Source organism: Dipodomys ordii, unplaced genomic scaffold (assembly GCF_000151885.1).
Source record: "Dipodomys ordii isolate 6190 unplaced genomic scaffold, Dord_2.0 Scaffold2, whole genome shotgun sequence".
NCBI classification, from domain to species: domain Eukaryota; kingdom Metazoa; phylum Chordata; class Mammalia; order Rodentia; family Heteromyidae; genus Dipodomys; species Dipodomys ordii.
In genome coordinates, this window is record NW_012267218.1 from 29,199,193 (window position 1) to 29,218,680 (window position 19,488).

At 35.6% G+C, this 19,488-nt stretch overlaps 1 protein-coding gene across 1 annotated transcript in view; it reads right to left on the reverse strand.

The window, feature by feature from the left end:
- Positions 1-19,488, reverse strand: part of Gphn (gephyrin) — a 397,524-nt gene that overhangs the window by 66,495 nt on the left and 311,541 nt on the right. Inside the window, exons 12-14 of the mRNA XM_013016472.1 lie at positions 12,730-12,822; positions 3,762-3,817; positions 789-908 (exon numbers count right to left, since the gene is read on the reverse strand). Coding sequence (XP_012871926.1) covers positions 789-908; positions 3,762-3,817; positions 12,730-12,822 — 269 coding nt within the window. The remainder of the gene's footprint in view (positions 1-788; positions 909-3,761; positions 3,818-12,729; positions 12,823-19,488) is intronic.

The window sequence follows — 19,488 nt, forward strand, 5'->3', positions numbered from 1 at the left end:
ACTTGAGCCACAGTGCCACTTCTGGCTTTTTTCTTTTTGCTTATGTGGTGCTGAGGAATCGAACCCAGGGCCTCAGGCATGCAAGGCAAGCGCTCCACCACTGAGCCACCTTCCCAGCCCCTGTACTTTGATTCTTGTCTATTAAATTCTTGGGATTCTTGTCTATTAAATTCTGATTTAACCTTCTGATATATATATTTCTTTTTCCTTCTGGTTCTAGGGCTTGAACTCTGGGCCTAGGCACTGTCTCTGAGCCTCTCTGAGCTCAAGGATAATGCTCCACCCCTTGAGCTACAGCACCACTTTCAGCTTTTTCTGAGTAGTTTATTGGAGATAAGAGTCTCATGGACTTTCCTGCCTGGGCTGGCTTTGAACCTCGATCTTCAGATCTCAGCCTCCTGAGTAGCTAGGATTACAAGTAGGAGCCACCAGTGTCCAGCTAACCTTCATACTTTATAAAAAGCTAGTGTCAGTAACAAACTTCTCAGCTAGAAGATATATAATTATTAATATTGTTCTTCTGTTGTGAGGTAGTTTCTTTGTTTACACAGGAATTTCTGTGTTAAACATATTTCAAATTCCATTATGATAACAGCCCCCAAACCCTTCTTCCTGTGACAAATGATTTTTCAAGCCTAATGCAATTTCTTATTTACCCACATATTTCTTACATATTATGGTAATGTAAGACCCAAACATAATTAAAAAAAAACACCTCAGGTCATCTCATAAACACTGTGGAAATCATGGACTTGCAATACTGCCATAGGAACCTGGTGGTGACATACATCATCTGATTCCCTGATAAGTTCAGTATCTTCCACTTGCACTACTGCATCAGCACCGCAGGGGATTGGAGCACCTGTTGTAACACGCATGACTTGTCCTGGCATTACTGTCTGAGTTGGCTGGAAGAAAAACACAAGAGAAACAATTGATTATTCCTATATCTGGAGGGGTTGTAGCAGTTTTGTAAACAATGAAAGAATCTTAATGGTTTTACTCATTCTGGCCTAATGTAATAGACACTAACTGATAATTAGGTGTAATCACACCCAAGAGGTGTCAATTTGATTTAAGCTGATTTTGTTTGTAAGAAAATGAGTTATCAGTTGTCTTTCCAAGTGCCTTGTTTTGATGAACTGTCACTTTTATTTACCCTACTTGCCCTTCACTAAAATAATATAAATTTTCTTATGTAAAGTGATTTAGGAGTACGTTAGGAAAAATGGTAGAACATAGGATATTGTGAGTGACAAATATAGAAACAGTATTTTATGTAATTTACTGATATTTTGAAGTTTGATAAAATCAGCATTTTATTAGCTAAAATTCTGTTTAAAAAAGGCAAACTAGAAAAGTTATCTTAATTACTGCTCTTGAAAATCTTTAAAAAACGTTTTAGGTCAATGATCCATTAGTAACAAATGTCTTACAAATGTAATTAAATCATTAAAAAGTAACCTGGTTTTATAATGACATGGATTAAACACTAATTTTGAAATTGAAAAAGAAGATATTCATAATCAATGTTATTGTACAGATGATATATGAGACAGGATCTACCCTATTAACTTCTACAATGAAGAAAACATATTTATGTAAGATTCATGTAGTAAATTTGGTCCGGCTTCAGAACAGTCACTTGTTAGGACCATAATTTAGAGTTGGAAAAAGGAATGTTTCAAATTTTCCCTACAAGAAAAATCCAATACAGTATTAATTTCCACATAGAAGACACATTTTCAAAGATGTCTACTAAATATTAAAAATGCTAAGTCATGAATTACTTAATACTATTGAACTATTGCTTAAATGGGGAAATTGGTGTGTGTGTGTGTGTTCCTGAGGCTTGAACACAAAGCTTGTTTTCTCAAGGCATTGTTCCACACTATTGAACTATTGCTTAAATGGGGAAATTGCTGTGTGTGTGTGTGTGTGTGTGTGTGTGTGTTCCTGAGGCTTGAACACAAAGCTTGTTTTCTCAAGGCATTGTTCCACTTGACCCACAATTCTACTTCCAGTGTTTTCACAGTTAATTGGGGATAAGAATCTCATGGACTTTCATGACTGGGCTGGCTTTGAATTGCAATCCTCAGATCCCAGCTTCCTGAGTAGTGAGGACTGTAGGCACAGGGCACCTATGCCCACCTAGTCAGTTTTTCTTTCCTTTTTGCCTTCCTTTCTTCTTTGCCCTACTCTTGCCTTTCTTCTCCTTTCTTCCTCCTCCTAGTCCTCCTGCCACCCTCATAATCCTAGGGGTATGAATTTAGGACTTGGTGGGCAGGTGCCCTATGATTGAGCCATGCTTCCAGCCCTTTTTGCTTTAGTTAGTGTCTCCCATTTTTTGCCTGGTCTAGCATGAACTAATTATTCTTAGTTATGCCTCTGGCATAGCTTGAATGTACCATAATACCTAACTTACTGATTAAGATAGGGAGGAGAGGTCTTGCTAACTTCTAACTTCTTTTGCTGCATGGCCTTGAATTATGATTGTCCTGATCTGTTTCCCAAACAGTTGGTCCTACTGGCATGAGCCCCTGGGCCTACCTACTGTAATGATTTTTGATAAGTTGGCTTTTTTTGATAATACATTCTAAATGGCAGGCAAAGGATTCTGATCAGCTATCATTACAGATAATTCAATGTTAAAAATACTGGATATATAAGAACATTTATATAGCCACTTAAAAGTAGACAATACACACTGTAAATGAATGGAGTCCACTGAAATGATACATTAAAATGATTTGTGAAATATTTCCCTTAGTTTGTTAAAGTTAATAGTTACCTATTATTTATTTTATATTTTATTTTACATTAAATTGTCATTTTAGTTGGTGGCACTAGGGATTGAAGTTAGGATGTTTTGCTTGTTATGTTGGTGTTCTACCACTTGAATCATGCCTTAAGTTTTTTTGTTCCTGTGATCTTTTTGCCTAGGCCAGTCTTATTTGGTTATCATCTTAGCTCCACTCTCTTACAGCTGGAATTTCAGGCAAGAACCACCATGACCAGCTTGTTTCTGAGATAGAGTCTCATTAACTTTTGCTGGGCTGGAATCATAATTCTCCTATCTCTGCCTTGTCAGTAGCTGGGATTACCATCACATGTGACCCAGAAAAATATTTTAACAGAGTTACTATCCTGAAGCATGTCTGTGGCAACATTCTGCCATATATTAATCAATATAGGGTCTTTTTTTTTTAAAGTAACCATTTAAATTTTTTTTTTTTTTGTCTGTCATGGGGCTTGAACTCTGGGCTTTGGGCTCTGTCCTTGCCCTCTTCAGCTCAAGGCGAGCGCTCTACCGCTTGAGCCACAGTGCCACTTCCAGGGTCTTTATTTTGTCAGTCATGGGGTTTGAACTCTGGGTCTGGGCACTGTCCCTCAGCAGTTCAGCTCAAGGCTAGAGCTCTACCGCTTGAACCATAGTGCCACTTCCCAATTTCTAGTGGTTTATTGGAGCTAAGAGTCTCATGGACTTTGCTGACTGGGCTGGCTTTGAACTGTGATCCTCAGATCTCAGCCTCCTGAGTAGCTAGGCTTACAGGAGTAAGCCACCAGTGCCTAGTTCAACATAGGTTCTTTAAATTAAGAACTGATTCTTTTGGTTCTCAGGAGAACTATCCATTCATTAACAGGCTTCTAAGTAATCCTTCTATAACATTACTATAACTATGGTGACAAAAATTTAGAATTTCAAGCTCAAAGTATATGATGTAGAAATCTTCAGTTTCTTTGGGGCCTATAAATCTCACCTGTTCACCAGCTTGGGATTCCCCAATGATGAAACGATCTCCTGGGCCATCAGCAGCTATAATATAAAACAGAGCCAAGTATAAGCATCACTATGGACCTGTTGCAAAGAACAAGAACCTAATATTGGGTTTCAAAAATTTTTTTTGAACCAGGAATTTTTTTATTTGAGAAACACACTAAATATCTCCATGGCAAAATAAATACCAAAATACTTTAAAGCAGAAATCCTGTCTTACCAATAGGGAATGCTTTGGCCATAATAGTGGTTAGGTGGTACTGGGTTTCAAAAATTTTACTCCAATTACTTGGCAAGTTTTCAGAAAGGTGAGATATTGTTTGGAATTCCTGGACTAGACAATGGCTGTTACTGGTTGATATTTAGTATCCAATAACTCCAGTACAGTACAGGTGTTGATAATTGTGTGCTTTCTTGGTGACACTGCAGGTAGATTTCCGGTCACTCCATAATTTTCACACTTGTGCTTTTCTATTAGGATATTCTTTTTGCCTAGTGTAATATGTGAGTACACAGCCATTAATATGTTTGTGCATATACCACTATGCATGTCTCTGTGTTTCTACTTTTCTACAGACTTCTTCTTCCTGTCTGTCTTCATGATACTCAATTGAAGTAGGAAGAACATATGATCAGTTCTTCATTCTATAGTTGAAAAATGAATTACACAATAAGCAACTCAGAAAAGCACCTCAAACAAGTTTTGGTTAGTGGGATAGGCAGTGTTAAAGTCCAGGCTTTAACTACCCAGCACAGTCAAAACACTTAAAAAAATAATAGATCAGCTGAGTGCCAGTCACTCATGCTGTAGTCCTAGCTATTCAGGAGGCTGAGTATGAGGATCATGGCTTGAAGCCAGGCCAAACTGACAAATCCATAATACTCTTACCTTCAATTAACCAGCCAAAAGTCAGAACTGGTACTCAAGTGGTAGAAAACTAGATGTGAGTGAAATAGCCTACCTAGGACATAAGACCCCGAGTTAGAGCCACACAGCTGGCACCACAATACATCAGAAACAATGCTGTTTCTGAACTGGAATATAGAAGCAAAAACACATTACATTTCTCCCCTTCCCTTGGCCGATGTGCTGTCCTTGAGTTTTTTTGTTCCAGGCTGGTACTTTACTATTTCAGCCACAGTTGTACTTCTAGCTTTTTGGTGGCTCATTGGAGATAAGAGTCTCATGGACTTTCTTTCCTGGGCTGGATTTGAACCATGATCCTCAGATGTCAGCTTTTTGAGTAGCTAGAATTACAGGTGTGAGCTACTGATGCCTAGCTCTTTATGTGTTGCTTACATCTTATATTCTATCTAACTATCCTTAATTTCTAGTGCCGTAGTTGCCTGAAGGTACCAAGATGTCTTATCTTGGTACCTTCAGGCAACTACGGCACTAGAAATTGAGTCTGTGACATGCTACTTCCTCTACTTGTGGTATACTTTCCTTATCAGTGTCTTCAGATTAAAGACATCTTAGGTTTTAGGACTGAGCTCATGACTTTTAATAAAGTCCTGTTGGATTTGCCTCCCCTCAAGAGTAATCTGCTCCAGTGTAGCCTGGCTTCCAAATGTATTTGCAGTTAATTGTTTACTTGCTTCAAAGGAGTCCTTAGCATTTACCATATAGCATGTGTTAAATAAATGTACAATATGTGACATACTCAGAATATTCAATAAGTGAATAAGCATAGTTCCAAAGATTCTTTTGTATGTACAAATAAAATTACGAACACAAAAGTTCTATATCTGCTATTATTCTATGTATTTTATGCTGATACAAGTACATTTTCTTTGAAATCTGAATCTGCATTTCCATCATAAGAATGTTTAGGCTGAGTTGGGGTTCAAGTGGTAAGAGTATATGCCTAGAAATCACAAGGCCCCTGAGTTTAAACTCCAACACTTTTTTTTTAAAAAAAGAATGTTTAGAGAAACTGCTTTAATATGCAATGTAGATTATGTCATTTTGTATACCACAGTATCTAGCTCATTGTTAATGATGAGTTCTTGTTAAAAGAAGAGATAAATAAGTCTGAAATTTCAACAATACTTGGGACCGAAGTTTGTAAACTGCCTTGGACTTATAATACCTTGCAAAAAACTAAAAATAATTTCATAAATGTATATATTTAACCATTTCAACTAGATTATGAACTCTGTACCAGCTTTATTTATCTTTTGAAATAGTTTGCTATTCAAGTCTTTTCTCTAGTTCTTCCCCCTTTCCCCAAATGACCTCAAGGTTGCCATCAATATTGTGCATACATGCTCATACATCACTGAATGATGAGTACTTATCTAGAGCAAACTAGAAGAAAACCTAGTATTGGGCTTCAGAGAGGTAAATATCTGAAAGAATGCTTTAGAAGCAAAGTTATCAGGAAAGATGCACCATCTGGTGATAGAATCTGGGGATAGAATACCTGCTATCTGATGACATTTTCTACCTTTCCCTGACTTTCCATGTGGTAAATGTGACTATTGCTGGCAAAGGAAGTCTCATCCAAGCATCTATATAGAAGGTCCTTGGTATCAACAAAGGAATTCTTTTTTCTTTCTCTCTTTCCTTCTTTCTTTGCTAGTCCTGGGGCTTGAACTCAGGGGGCCTGGGCACTGTCCCTGAGCTTCTTTTGCTCAAGGCTAGCATTCTACCTCTTGAGCCACAGTGCCACTTCTGGGTTTTTCTGTTTATGTGGTACTAAGGTATCAAACCTGAGGTTTCATGCATGGTAGGCAAGCACTCCACCACTAAGCCACATTCCCAGCTCCAGAGGAGTCAATTTATTATTTACTCTGCAACAGTGTTTCCTAAACTTTAATGTATATCCAATTAATCTGAAGATCATATAAAAACAGTTTCTGACTCATCAGATCTGAGATCAAGCTTCTGTAGCTGCTGCTGTCCTTAGACCACTATTTTTGAAGAGCAGAACATTAGAAGACCAAGTGATTATTAAAAATTTTGGAATAAAAGGAAACAAGAAATAACTGGTGAATTGTAAACATCTGACTTTACGAGGAACATCAAAAGGCTTACCATTTATTACAAACAGAAAGCAATCTAACTTGGTAGTATTTATTTTAAATTATTAAGAAAGGTGCTATTTTCGCCTGTAATCCTAGCTACTCAGGAGGCTGAGATCTGAGGATCATGGTTCAAAGCCAGCCCGGGCAAGAAAGTCCGTAAGACTCTTTATTTCCAATAAACCACTAGAAAACCAGAAGTGGCGCTGTGGCTCAAGTGGTAGAGGGCTCGCCTTGAGCTAAAGAGCTCAGGGACAGCACCCAGGCCCAGAATTCAAGCCCCACGACTGACCCAAAAAAAAAAAAAAAAAAGAAAGGTGCTATTTTTTTCAAGCTAAGTCTTAAAATCTTGACTGGGAAGGGACAGAAGTGGAGGCCTGGTGGTATATGAGCCTAAAGCTTGGAAGAAATTAAATAAGCCATACTAGAAAAGATGGATAGATTCTGGGGGCTTCTGCAAAGCCTGGAATCTTTCCCTCACTAATTCTAATGAATTTACTAATGAGTTTTCTTTTCTGCTTTGTAACTGCAGAATTTAATTTGAGAAGCAATAAAACCAACATAAATCAAACCCTAGCAACACATGGATTATGTAAACAATTCATATAGGTTAATGCTAGACCTTGAAACTGTTCCTTTTATTTTGTGCAGATGACAAGGTTTGAACTCACATTTGCTTGGCTGCACTCTACACAATCTGAGCCATACCTCGAGCCCTGCTTTATGCTGGTATTTTGGAGAGTGTCATCAACTTTTCTGCCCAGACTAGCCTCAAACTGCAGTCCTCTGGATCTCAACCTCCTGTATAGTTAAGATTACAGACATAAGCCATAGGCACCTGGATTTTTTTTCCTGTTTCATTAATGTTCACCTGAGATTAAAGATTTATGGTTATATCATTTGATTTAAAATTGAAACCAGTAGATAGTCACTATACAGAAAATAAGTATCCTCTAACCACTGTCAAAGAAATATCCTTCATTTTCATTTCCCAGCCATATATGTGACCACTTCTTAAGCCTCTTATAACATTATCTAGTTGTTCATTTATTTTAAGCTAAGCATTTCTTTGTATTAGGGCCAAATAAATGGAGGCCTACATAAATAGCTTTAGAGATACCAGGAAAGTCTTTCACAGAGGGATTAACAATTTGTCTATTGTTTATGAAGGTACACTAAGAATGGATAGGCATTTTGTTTATGCTAAAATTAGAATTCTAGGAAGGTTTAGGGTGAGGAAGGTGATGAAGGAAGATGATGTGACTGGAGTAAGAGATTCAAACTTATAGCAATCATACTGAAGTATAAGCCAGCTAAACTATTTTGAATTTATAATCTGCTGTCCTTTTTTGTGGGCGGTAGGTAAGAGTATGCTGAATAAGTAAGAAACTATTTATTGTTACTTTTGGGAAAGGAGTACTCATTTCATTAACTACTATATTTTAACTGTTTTGGAATTAGCTAAAGTTACTTATTCTAAATTATCTATCTGCTCATGTAGGTAATATTCTCTGTATCATTGGGCCCTCTTCATCTAAACTAATCTACAGCGGAAGGCAATAATAACAGAATGTTGAGATGAAGAACTGCGACCCTGGAGAGGACTCAAATAAAACATTAAGTCCTAAAACATGAGTATCAAGTATCATTGAAAGACTAAGAACTAATTCTAATTCAGAATGGCTATGTACTATCTACATTAATTTTACTGCAGTTCAATATACTAGATACAGATTAGACCCCATAAAAATTTAATAATGGCCAGGCAGCTAGATAATAGGCAGTTTAAAAATTTTAAAACAGTTTTCCATAAATATTTAAAATAAATATGTAAAACAAAGACAAAACAAACCTAAAAAATAATCTTTACTGAAATGGCCTGGATATTTCTTAATATAGCCTTTCAAAATTGCATGTTACTCATGGATCTCAAAATAATTAAAAACACTCCCTTTTCCTAAATGATTCCAAAACAAGTTATGGAGGGAAATGCCTTTCAAACTGAACTTTTCCAAGAAAGTTAAACTTGGGATTGTGAGAGATTTTGGCTTTTGGCCTTCTCAACATCTAGGCAGAAATTGTAAGATAAGATACTCTCACATCTTTATCAGACTGTGTGACTACATCGATTAGCTTGGTCTTGTGAGGGAAAACTAAAAATTCAAAAATATAAAGGATAAAAATAAATTGATTCTTTCTTTAATATGTTACTTTAATTTCATTTTCCTACTTTTGTCTTTTAAATTCTTCCTCTGTTCAGATTTTAGTCTACAGGACTTCCTATTATTTTTGACATTATCATTTGCTTCCTGTGTTCTTTGTATTTTATTCTTTCTTCATATTGTTAAAATATTGTTTCTATTTATTTTCTTAGTCATTTTTTTACTATCTTGATTTTTCAGCCCACATACCTTAAAGAAAGTGATCCTCCAACTGGTTTGGAGTTTTATCCCAAATGTTTCTGAAGGATACTGGCTAATGCTTAGTGATCCAGAGCAAGTTAGCAACCTCTTTACACCTAGAGGGTTAGCAATGATCACAAGTGCCACTGGTTATTACTGGAAGGCCTAAGGTAAAGGCAGAGAAGAAGAAAAAAGGGAGAATAAAGGGAGTGGGGAGAAAGGAACTGAGTAAAGGAAAACAGGTGGAAAGAAGGAGGTACACGAAATAGAAAGTATAGAAAGCTACAACAATTGCCTCAAGGATTTTTTTTTTTTTTTAACAAAAACACTGTCTAGGTTTGGGGTTATAGCAATGAAAAGACCAATGAATGGTCCTGAATTACAGACAAAGTTGATAAGCTGTAAAGGGAAAAATCCAGCCTAAATTCTAAAACCATATTTCTTTGTTTACTGAGGACTTTTGCTATTTTAATTGTAATATAGAAAATTCATTCCTACTTGTGATGTAGCTATACCCACAAAGATTAACTTATGTTTTATGTCTCTGAGAAATGTTACATATCTTAGAAAACTATCAACACTTTATAGGAAAGAAATGTAAATCAGCAGCTAGCACATCTCTTGGATTTAAAAAAAAATTTCACGAGAAGTCATTGGAGATTGTTTTTTGAGAAAAAAAAGCAACATCTTTTGAATCAAAAGAATAAATGAGATTGAGCATATAATTTTACACAAATTTTCTTGAATAGATTTTACAGTAGCAGAAAAGCTCTTTTGTGACATGTAGGCTAATTTTTTGGCAACAAGGAAAACTCAGAACAATACTTTCTTTTTATGGAGCTGCTTTTACCTCTTGTAAAATCACAGAATATCATTCTCTTTGAGAGAAATTCTGCATAAAAAATTATTTTCTCCCTCTCCTATTTTATATTACAAGAATGTAAAAAACAGACTTGCTTGTCATGAGCATTTCAACCACTCTAGCCGTTTGTTCTACTTTGCAAATGAGAATTCTTAGTCATTTTATTATAGTCTTTATGACTACAAACTATCAGGTCAAAATAGAGTTTAGTTTTTAGATGAAGAATAAGAAACAAGAAGAATCAATGAAACTATGAGAAAAATAATTTTCCTTGTAAAACAATATTCATTTTCATAAATACTACAAAAGGAAATAATTTTAGAAGGTAAAATATAGTACTCATTATGAATTGGTTATCTGTATTTGGATTTTGCTTGTTTCAGAAATATTCCTGTCTAATAAGATCAAGCTAAATAAGGCACATTTAAGATAGACATCCTTAGAAAAAATACACTGGTATAAAAAAAGACACACTAGTACAAATTACAACATAAGGTCATTCTCTCCACTATTTTATTTACACAGAATGAAGGCAATAATTAATATAAATGTTATTCTCCAGATTTTTTGTTGATTGTTTGACAGGGAGGGTCTTGCTCTACAGCCTAGAGTGGCTTTGAACCTGTGATCCTCCTGTGTTAGCTTCCCAAGTGCTGGGATTATGGGAATGAACTCCATACCCACTTCCAAATTTTCAGAGATGTCTAAGAAAATACATCACAAAAGCAACAATAATAGGTATAGTACTATCATGTGATCATTTAAAAAATTATTGAGTGTTCTTATTTTGTGTGTGGCAGGCAATTGTCTTAAATCTTACAACTCTCTGCTGGAGTAAGTATTGTTATATTGATTGCTATTTTACAGATGAGAAAAATGAGGCTCAAAAACTTTAAGTGGTTTGTTCAAGGTTATAGAAATAAATCTAGTACTAGAACCCATATCCCCTGGGCTTTATTTGAAAGTTCCATACCTAGCCTTAACCCTTTGCTATGCTGCCTCCAATATAAAACAATAAATAATGGTAGGATAACATGGTGACTAATAAATGTGCTTAATTTTAAGAAAAGTATTATTTTAATGCTAGATGTGGTTGAAAAATAAAAACAAAAGCTTCATATTACCGTTAAAACCAAACTGACCTTTAAGGACATATGTTTATCCTGATTTGAGTGTTATACAATGTATACATGTATTGAGACATTACATGGTATTATCTATCTATCTATCTATCTATCTATCTATCTATCTATCTATCTATCTATCTACCTACCTACCTACCTACCTACCTACCTATTTATGGCTAGTGCTCTACTACTTAAGCCACAGCTTCACTTCTGACTTTTTGTTGGTTAATTGGAGAGAAGAGTCTTCCAGACTTTCTTTTCTAGGCTAGCTTTGAACCACAATCCAGAGTAGCTAGATACAGGTGTGAGCCACCAGCATCCAGACAGGATTTTTTTTTTGGTTGGTCGTGGGGCTTGAACTCTGGGCTTGGGTGCTGACTCTGAGCAATTCAGCTCAAGGTGAGTGCTCTACTACTTGAGCCACAGCTCTACTTCTGGTTTTCTGGTGGTTAGTTCTAGTGGTTAGTAAGAGTCTCGGGACTTTCTGTCTGGGCTGGCTTTGAACCTCAATTCTTAGATCTTAGCCTACTAAATAGGATTACAGGCGTGAGCCCAGTGTCTGGCTCAGACAGGAAATATTTTTGAAAAATTTAAAATAACGAGGCACAGATGGCTCACACCTATAATCCTAGCTACTTTTTTTTGCAGGAGGCTAAGATCTGAGGATCAAAGTTCAAAGCCAGCCTGGGCAGTCCGTGAGAATCTTATCTCCAATAAACCACTCACAAAACCAGAAGTGGCGCTGTAGCTCAAGTGGTAGAGTGCTCACTTTGAGCTGAGGGATAGCTCCTAGGCTGAGTTCAAGCCCCATGACCAACCAAAAAAAAAAAAAGAAAGAAAATGTAAAATACAAGCTTAGACTGAATAATCACTAACAGAATAACAATATAATAGCATATTTTATTATAACAATATATAACAATATATCACATTTTGAAAATTGCTAAGAATAGATTTCAAATAGTCTCATAAGAAATAAGAATGAAAGGCAAAGTACCATAATTAGCTCAATAAAACCACAGCAAAATGTATATCTATTTGTATGGAAAAGCAAAAAAATCTATGAAAAGTTTCTAAGCAATTTAGTTACATTTTGATCTTGAGTTCTTAAGGTTAGACTGTAGGCAGGCAAATACTATTTAGTATTTGCTTTTAAACTTCATGCAATATCAGGCAACTCTGAGGGCATGATCTGCCAGTACCATCTGGGGTTCCAGAGCTTTAAAATATGGCATCTGTGAGAGAATTAGAGGTTTCTCTCACGCTTGCCTTCATCAAGCCCTTTACGGATGTCTGAGTTTAAAGCAAGAGAACAGATTGCTTCAATTATTCCCTGTGTTGGGAAACTCTTCATTTCCCCAATCCCCTGCTGGGATCATATAGATGTTTTCAATTAGAAAACATCTGGAAAGCTTCCAGACCTGGGCTCTGTCTTGTTATAAGTGTAGGTGCCAAAAGAAGGAATAAAAAAACTTAGTATGAGTCTGATGGTAGTGAAGAATATTTATTTGTGAAGAAAATTAAAACATTTACCTCGGACAGCATAGCCATCTTTTACTGATGCTGGAAATGGGGGTAGGTTGTCTTTTGCATATACATCTTGAGCAAGGACTCGACCCATTCCATCTGAAAGAAAAGGAAGAAGTGTGAGGGCAGTTGAGTAGGCAAACAGTCATAAAGAACATATATATGAGTGCTTGTATGGCACAGCTTATAAAGGGCTCAGTCAGACCTCTTGTCCCAAAGAATAGAAGACAGAAAAGATGCATCCTGGTGCTTAAAATAAGAGATTACATACAATCAATGCATGATAGTGCTTACAGCAATTATCCAGAGTAGTTATACTGTCAATCAAGATGCGTTCACAAGATGTGTTATTAATCCTTTAACAACTTAAGTATGATTTTCCTTAAAAGCAAAGCCAAATCTTAAACACTGTCATATTTACTGACCCAGTAATTTCTCTTGTAGAAATTAAGAAAATACATTTATCTTTATCACATGTTTATTTCAGAGTTGGTTACATTACTAAAAAATGAAAAGAGACTCCAGATCAATAATATAAATATTTAAATGACCTATCCTTATGATGAACTATCATGCAGGTGAAAGTGCTATTTATGAAGAATGCTCATGGACAAAGGAAAAATTTTAAACATATTTTAAAACATGAAAAATTACAGGGTGTAATCTTTACTATATTAATATTTACATACCAATAAAAAGACAAAAATGATTTATTTGAAAATTTAAAAATGTATTTGCTTTAAGTTTTCTGAATATTAGAATTATGATTTTTATTCTGAGAAAATCAAACCAATACAATAAAAAATAATGGCTTCCACAGAACACTTAAAAGCATATTTTTTCCTTCAAAGAAAGTTGATTTCACAGATTTTTTTAGGTAACAAACGACTTACCTACTCTTCAAACTTTAAAATATGCAAACTTTTGACTTTATAAAAACCAAGTTGTAATGGTTGAAAAAAGTGTTGTGTTGGGGGAGGGAAGGGATAGTAGAAGAAAACAAAGGAGGAAAGGAGGGGGTAACAATGCTCGACAAGAAATGTACTTATTACCTTACCCATGTAACTGTAACCCCTCTGTATAACGTTTTTTAAAAAAGTGTTGTGTTGTCCAACAACTGATCTCAAGGCATTTTCTATCAACAGATTTTTTTTTTAGTAACCATACATTTCCTTTCCAATACTAAATGAATTCTGGACACTTCAGTATATTATAGCATTTCAAATGAGATCACTCATGGCTGGTAGCATGACTTAATCTTAGCAATGGGTACATACTCATTCATGCAAGCACACATGTGCACACATGCACTATCCTTAGTCATGACCCTCTTGAAAACAACTCCATCTGTGGCACAGCAGTAGTAGAATGAGATCACATGAGAATATGACACAAATGTTAACAGTATGTCACAGCCTGAGAACTCTGCTTTAGCACCTTTAAGATCATATGCCCTTATGGAAATGAGTGGGGAGCCTTGTTTCTGATGTCAGAGGCTGGTATCCAGTTAGTAAGAGAAGCTGAGAACTCTTGGCCGTGAAAGACACTAGTCTGCATAGCACTAAATGGCCATCATCTATCTATCTATCTATCTATCTATCTATCTATCTATCTATCTATAATTTAAAAGTTTTCATATTATTTTTGACTGGCAGAGATCTATCTTGTTTTAAGCTCAATTATTTGTAGACATTCCTCAATTTGCGTTACATATACTTTAAAGAAATATTTTTATTAGTATATATTACTTGTATAAGGGGGTTTCATTGTGACATATCTACACATGCATACACACACACCCATTATATCATTCTTCCTCAGTTCTCCTCCTCTCTTAAAACAATTTCAACATTTACCCTAATTCACACTCTTAATTACTCCCCACTTGCTGGTACCTGTGCCAGTACAGAGCTTATTTCATTTTCCTATAATTCACTTTTTTTCTTTTTAAATATATTAACTGTACAAGGAAGTTTCACCATGGTATTGCACACACAAATATACTATAACTTAATAAGATTAACCTCTCTTTATATGTCTTCCCTCTCCACTCATTGTTCATCAGTTATCAGTGTGATTCCTTATGTCATCCTTACACAAATAAACAATGCATTTCAATATTATCCATCCTCTTTCCCTTCCCACTTCCCATCGCTTCCCCCACATGATGTTCTCTAGTTCCATCCTCTTTCCTAAAAATCACTTGATTTTTCTTTATATGTGTGTGTGTGTATGTATATGTGTGCGTGCATTTATTTACTTATTTATTTTTTGTCGGTTGTGGGGCTTGAACTCTGAGCTTGGGTGCTGTCCTTGCACTCTTCAGCTTAAGGTGAGCACTTTACCGCTTGAGCCACAGCACCACTTACGGTTTTCTAGTGGTTTATTGGAAATAAGAGTCTCGAGGACTTTCCTGCCCAGGCTGGCTTTGAACCACAATCCTCAGATCTCAATCTCCTGAGAGGTGTCGGGGTGTGTGTGTGTGTTTATTGTCAAGGTAATGTACCTCCAGAGGGGTTACAGTTGCTAGTTCTATCCTCTTTCCTAAAAACCATTTCATTTTTCTGTACGTACACACACACACACACACACACACACACACACACACACACATTTGTTGTCAAGGTGATGTACCTCTAGAAGGGTTACAGCTGTATAAATAAGGTAATAAGTACACTTCTTGTCAAACTTGTTTTTTATGGCTGTATAATATTCCATGATATATATGTACTGCATTTTCTTTATCTAGTCAGTGTTGGCTGGACACATAATCAATAAAAAAATAAAAACCTTCCATTCATAAACAGCAGCTAAATGATCTCATGACCACTAAATCAGCACTGCAGAAGATATTTGAAGAAATCCTACACACATAAGACAAATGAAAACAGAAAAATACAGGACAGAATAAATCTCACTAGTTGAATAAGTTAGTAAAGGAGAAATAGAAAATAAGTAAATTTCATAAAGGATAGGAAATATGGCATACCTTCCAATATTAACACTGAAAATTAATGGTTTCAACCCTTTCATTTTAAAGACATAAAACAGCAAACTGGATTAAAAAAACAAAATCCAACCATTTCTTGCCTAAAAGAAACACCTATTATTGACAAAGAAAAATACAGTCTGAGAACGAAGGATGAAAAAAAGATTTTCTAAGCAAATGGACCCTGAAGACAGGCAGGAATAGTTGTACTTATGTAAGATAAAAACAGACGTAAAAAAAAAAAAACTAGTCAAGAAAGATAAAGGTCACTTCATATTAAAAGTGGAACAACCTATCAAGAAGAAATAAAAGTTGTTAACATATATGCACCAAATATTGGGGCTCAGGACCTGGGAAGGTGGCTCAGTGGTAGAGCGCTTGCCTTGCATGCATGAGGCCCTGGGTTCGATTCCCCAGCACCACATAAGCAAAAAGAAAAACAGCCAGAAGTGGTGCTGTGGCTCAAGTGGTAGAATGCTAGCCTTGAGCTGAAGAGCTGACCCAGGCCCAGAGTTCAGGCCCCACAACTGGACCCAAAACAACAACAACAACAACAACAATAAATATTGGGCTCTCAAGTTTATTTAACAAAAATACACATAGACTTAGAATGACTGCTCAATAATAGTGGGAGGTATTGCAACATATCATCATTTTAGTGTGTGGAATATTAAGGCGAAACAGTTAAAAAATATCTTTTTTTTTTTTTGCCAGTCCTAGGGCTTGAACTCTGGATCTGGGCACTGTCCCTGAGCTCCTTTTGCTCAAGGGTAGCACTCTACCACTTGAGGTGCAGCGCCACTTCTGGCTTTTTCTATTTATGTGGACTAAGGAATTGAACCCAGGGCTTCATGCATGCTACGCAAGCACTGTACCACTAAGCCACATTCCTAGCCCTCTAAAATGTTTTTAAAGTCATAGAAAATGCTTAAATTGTCATTGTTATTTTTAGTGTTTAATGATCAACTAATAAAATTAATTAAGTAATTGCAATACTCAGGTCAAATGAGTGTCACTGATGAATGAGTGTCATATAAGTCCAAGATGAGAATTTTCCTGTCAGGATTTGGTACAAATTAACAAAAAAGTCAAAATGGTCATTCTGTGACTTCAATCTGTACTTTTTTTTTTAAATGATAATCTCTTAAATAGCTGTCCTATAAATTGCCCTATGTTTCACTGTGAACTTAATTCTTATAACTTTTATAATTTTGGGTCATGAAATCTGGTACTCTAAAAATTTCCCAACTTCTCCCACACTGATTGATCTTAAGTTAGGATATTACTGTGGTTATTAAAAAAAAGGAGAGATCTCTTTTTGGGAATTCCCATAATTGCAGGAAGAAGGGATTCTGATGCTATTTCTTCTTAAATAATTTGTTTTCTTTCCATTTTAAATGCAACATGCTTTATTGTTTATGCTCTAAAACCAACTCAATGCTATTAATAGAAATTATGGCACTTCAAAAGAAACATGAAAAGATTGTTAAATATACTATATTAAATGATACATGTATATTGAAAATTTGAAAATATAAAAGGTACTTACAAAGAATGGAAAAATTAAGTAACGTTTTTAAAGACTGTATATTGTACGGTGTATGCTAGTACCAGGGGCTCGAACTCAGGGTCTTACATACTCACTTTTCTTGCTCATTGCTGGTACTGATCTATCACTTGAGACATGCCTCCAAGCTCTGCTGTTTTGCTGGTTAATTGGAGATAAAGTCTGATAGACTTTTCTGCCTGGGCTAGTTTTGAACCATGATCCTCCAGGTCTCAGCTTTTTGAATAACTATGATTGTAAACGTGAGCACCAGTGGTTCATTTCTATAAGCATACATATATTCAATAAAAGCTGTGTGCATCAACTTTAAAAAGCTTATTGAAAAATTAATTTAGTTACATTTACTTTTCTGAGACAGGGTCTTGCTATGTAGCATAGGCTGGCTTCAACTTCATATATAGCTCAGACTGGCCTTGAACTCACAATCTCCCTGCCTTGCCTCCTAAGTCCTGGGATGACAGCTCTGGGGCACTACAAACAACTTCCCCTCATTATTTTAAATGTGCACTAAGTTCCATCAAATTTGGTTAAAGTGAGATAAATTTATATGTTTTTTGTTTAAAAAGAGGATATATGTATGTGTACTATATATATATGTTACATATATATATATATATTATACACAAATACATAAAGGTATACATTGAAGGGAGTCTACCTAGTCTACCTAGTTGTGATGCAGTATAATTAGGCATTGGATTCATATTCAAATAAGTTAATTCACTTAAAAACCCTCTTTATATAAGGGGGTAAAAGTACAGTTATTGTATTCACCATAGTGAGGGGAAAACAACCTGAGGTACCTATTACAGAGCATTTATTGGAAATACAATTTTTTAAAATTGTAAAGATACTGTACAGAGGGGTTACAGTACATGAGTAAGGTAATGTGTACATTTCCTATCAAGCATTGTTATACCCCTCCTTTGTTTTTCCCCTCCTATTCCTTCCCTCCCCACTTCCCCCACTCCACCCCCCCAAGTTGTAAGGTTCATTTTCAACATAGTGTCCTGTATATCTCATTGTTACAATGGGCCAACATTCTTGTTTCAGCATTTTGTTATTTCATTTCTCCTCCTCAAATTAGAAAACTGTATATAAAAGATGAAGGGCACCAGAATAATACCATGGGACAAGAATATACAAAAGAAACAAGAAATCATATAGTATATTAAAAACGACAATGACCAAGAAAAAAAACTCTTGTGTCCCTTATCTTGGGGTTCATTTTGCTTAGCATCATCTTATATGGTCATATATACATAGCTTTTGACCTCTTCTGCTGGTCTGGTAAGATTCTCCTAGACGTATACTAGTTATTGCAAATAAGGGAAACCATGAGACCTTTGTTTCTTTAGGTCTGGCTTACTTTGCTTAATATAATTTTTTTCCAAGTCTTGTTGTCAAGGTGATGTACCTCTAGAAGGGTTACAGCTGTATAAATAAGGTAATAAGTACACTTCTTGTCAAACTTGTTTTTTATGGCTGTATAATATTCCATGATATATATGTACTGCATTTTCTTTATCTAGTCAGTGTTGGCTGGACACATAATCAATAAAAAAATAAAAACCTTCCATTCATAAACAGCAGCTAAATGATCTCATGACCACTAAATCAGCACTGCAGAAGATATTTGAAGAAATCCTACACACATAAGACAAATGAAAACAGAAAAATACAGGACAGAATAAATCTCACTAGTTGAATAAGTTAGTAAAGGAGAAATAGAAAATAAGTAAATTTCATAAAGGATAGGAAATATGGCATACCTTCCAATATTAACACTGAAAATTAATGGTTTCAACCCTTTCATTTTAAAGACATAAAACAGCAAACTGGATTAAAAAAACAAAATCCAACCATTTCTTGCCTAAAAGAAACACCTATTATTGACAAAGAAAAATACAGTCTGAGAACGAAGGATGAAAAAAAGATTTTCTAAGCAAATGGACCCTGAAGACAGGCAGGAATAGTTGTACTTATGTAAGATAAAAACAGACGTAAAAAAAAAAAAACTAGTCAAGAAAGATAAAGGTCACTTCATATTAAAAGTGGAACAACCTATCAAGAAGAAATAAAAGTTGTTAACATATATGCACCAAATATTGGGGCTCAGGACCTGGGAAGGTGGCTCAGTGGTAGAGCGCTTGCCTTGCATGCATGAGGCCCTGGGTTCGATTCCCCAGCACCACATAAGCAAAAAGAA